This window comes from Macrobrachium nipponense, chromosome 5 (assembly GCF_015104395.2).
Source record: "Macrobrachium nipponense isolate FS-2020 chromosome 5, ASM1510439v2, whole genome shotgun sequence".
In the NCBI taxonomy this organism is placed as follows: domain Eukaryota; kingdom Metazoa; phylum Arthropoda; class Malacostraca; order Decapoda; family Palaemonidae; genus Macrobrachium; species Macrobrachium nipponense.
Window position 1 is genome coordinate 24,827,858 of NC_061107.1, and position 2,500 is coordinate 24,830,357.

Consider the following 2,500-nt stretch of genomic DNA (forward strand, 5'->3'; position numbering starts at 1 on the left):
AAGCTATTATTCCCGTATACCTGAATATCACAGAAGTGAAACGCTTGACTGCCATTAAACTCAGGAAGAGGCTTATCTAGCATTTAGGATGACATCTCCTACTGTTAAAGTGGGTCACAACCCTTTACTAGGCAATATCCTGTCTTTGGGTACATTATATGTGTATCTCTATTGGTATTACCGTTTGGAGCAACGTCGAGGATGTATACGACTTACTATATATGGGATTGCCATTTGCTTCAAGAGAGAAATACTTATCTGCCATTTTGGGGGGAATTCCTCTCGTCAATTAGTTCTAAAGCTTTAACCAAGCACTTTTCTGCCTTGAGGTACATTACATCAGTATGGCAATATCCAAAAAATACAGCTCACTACCATAGCAGTAGCAGTCATCAGTAAATTGACCGACCTGACACATGATTGATCTTTGGCCTTAAGAGATACCACCCACCATTTACGCTCTCTCTCTCTCTCTCTCTCTCTCTCTCTCTCTCTCTCTCTCTCTCTCTCTCTCTCCTACTACTCAGTACTTCGAAGTTGCTCAGAGAGCAATATTTGTCAATTACGTTCTATGTACTTCGCTTGCTATCCTGTCTTTAAGAATGTTTATATGTATGTATGTACATTTATCCTGGTTATGCACTGAATAAAAGTCATATCTAATACAGTATGTATAACTCATTGCATGTATGCATTTCGAATTCCTCCTTATTTTATAAGTATCAAGGGAATCCATTCGTTTATTTTGTAGTGGACGTTCTCTTATACCGGGCTTAAACATAGTTTATAACCCTGAATACCCTATCGAACAAATGAACTAGTAAATCAACACTTTCCGGTCATATGTGCTAGACATTTAGGTATATGATCATATATATATATATATATATATATATATATATATATATATATATATATATATATATAATGTGTTTGTGTGTGTGTAGCTGTATGTATTTATACATACATGTGCATTGTATAATAATATATATATATCATATATATATATATATATATATATATATATATATATATATATAGATGTCTGTGTCTGACCGTAATGAAATAAGCATCCAAATAGGTAACTGATACTATGTCATCGGTGGTGCATTAATTCACGAAACGCCATACCTCAACTGAAAATTTACCGAGTGATTATCTTATCTGAATGAACCAACGTAAATTTGTACGCATCAGAATGGAAAGTGGAATATGTATCTATAAAAGAATGTTGTTATCATGTAGGTGTTATCTGGCCGTAAGTCGTAAAATAAATGTTGTCATATTTGGTTAAGGAAATAAGGGCCAAGAGGCACTAAGAAGCACTTTGAATGTATAAGTGACAGTTATTGAGCCAAACCATTCGAGCATGGCAGGGATTGAGTAGATGGTATTGAGCAGAATATCCCTTTGGTCTATTCATTAAATAATATATCCGTACATTTCCAATATGGACATCGCGACAGGAGGAAGTGTTATGCGCTGAATATATTTTTCGCACTCTATTGGATGCGGATTGCATATATCACCACTTTGTAACGAACACACACATTGCTCCACAGTATACACAGAGAAGCGAGATCAAAAACGCGATGGAGGGTACAATGTTTTAGATGGTGCGCAGCGCCAGACGATCAAACGCGTTCAGAACTTTGGACCTCAACCGTCAACAAATGGAAATTTAGATTTGATCTGTAGGTGGTGTTCTCTTATAAAGCGCGATATTGGAAATTCCAAAACTGGCGAGAGGGGACAGATTGGTGTTATAGGGTGACACGACTTCTTATAGAATATGCAAACGCGAGGGGAAATGGCTGAATGCCGTCGAAGCGTAGTCAGGTAACCAGCTTTAAAAACTAAGCATGTGAGGGGAATCGGTACTTTAGTTTCATACTTAGTCAAATATGTGGCTTTTCAGTTTAGGATTAACTGTATTAACAAACATTTTTAAGATATTTGGAAATGCCAGCACTACTTCAGACCGCATACTTGGGAGGTAGTTTTCACTGCAGAGTTCAAATATCTATTAGACAGAAGTTTGAATATGTCGAATTCTTAGTCACTTAAAGTTTAAATGCCTAATGACATTAATGACTTTTTTTATTGCTAGCTTTACCACGACCAAAGGATCGGGATATGATGGGAATTGCATATAATAAAGTAAAATTTCTATGAAGAGGAAAACATAAGTAATGAGAAATTTAACACTGATAACATTAAACTCGTCAGTAATAGAATAAAATCCAAGACATTTCACCTACGTAATGGTGTTAGTCTCTCTCTCTCTCTCTCTCTCTCTCTCTCTCTCTCTCTCATCACTTACCTCGAGATTTGCTCTAGAACTTGCTTCTGGCGACCTGACGTATCCTAGGCTTGGCGAGTGGTGAATATGGCCGGCGTCATCTAAGGCGTTGGTACTGCGTAGGTGGGCGTGGGTATCGCATTTGACCTCCAGCTTCGTCTCGCTAATGCCCGTGATGTTGCAACTCTGCAGAGGACC

The 2,500-nt window shown here is 37.5% G+C and overlaps 1 protein-coding gene across 1 annotated transcript in view; it reads right to left on the bottom strand.

Annotated features, from left to right (window-relative positions):
- Positions 1–2,500, bottom strand: part of LOC135215257 (uncharacterized) — a gene marked incomplete in the record, with an annotated part of 184,379 nt that overhangs the window by 13,154 nt on the left and 168,725 nt on the right. The window contains 1 exon segment of the mRNA XM_064249788.1: positions 2,324–2,500. This exon segment is cut by the window's right edge and continues 8 nt beyond it. Within this exon segment, the coding sequence (XP_064105858.1) occupies positions 2,324–2,500 (177 nt within the window).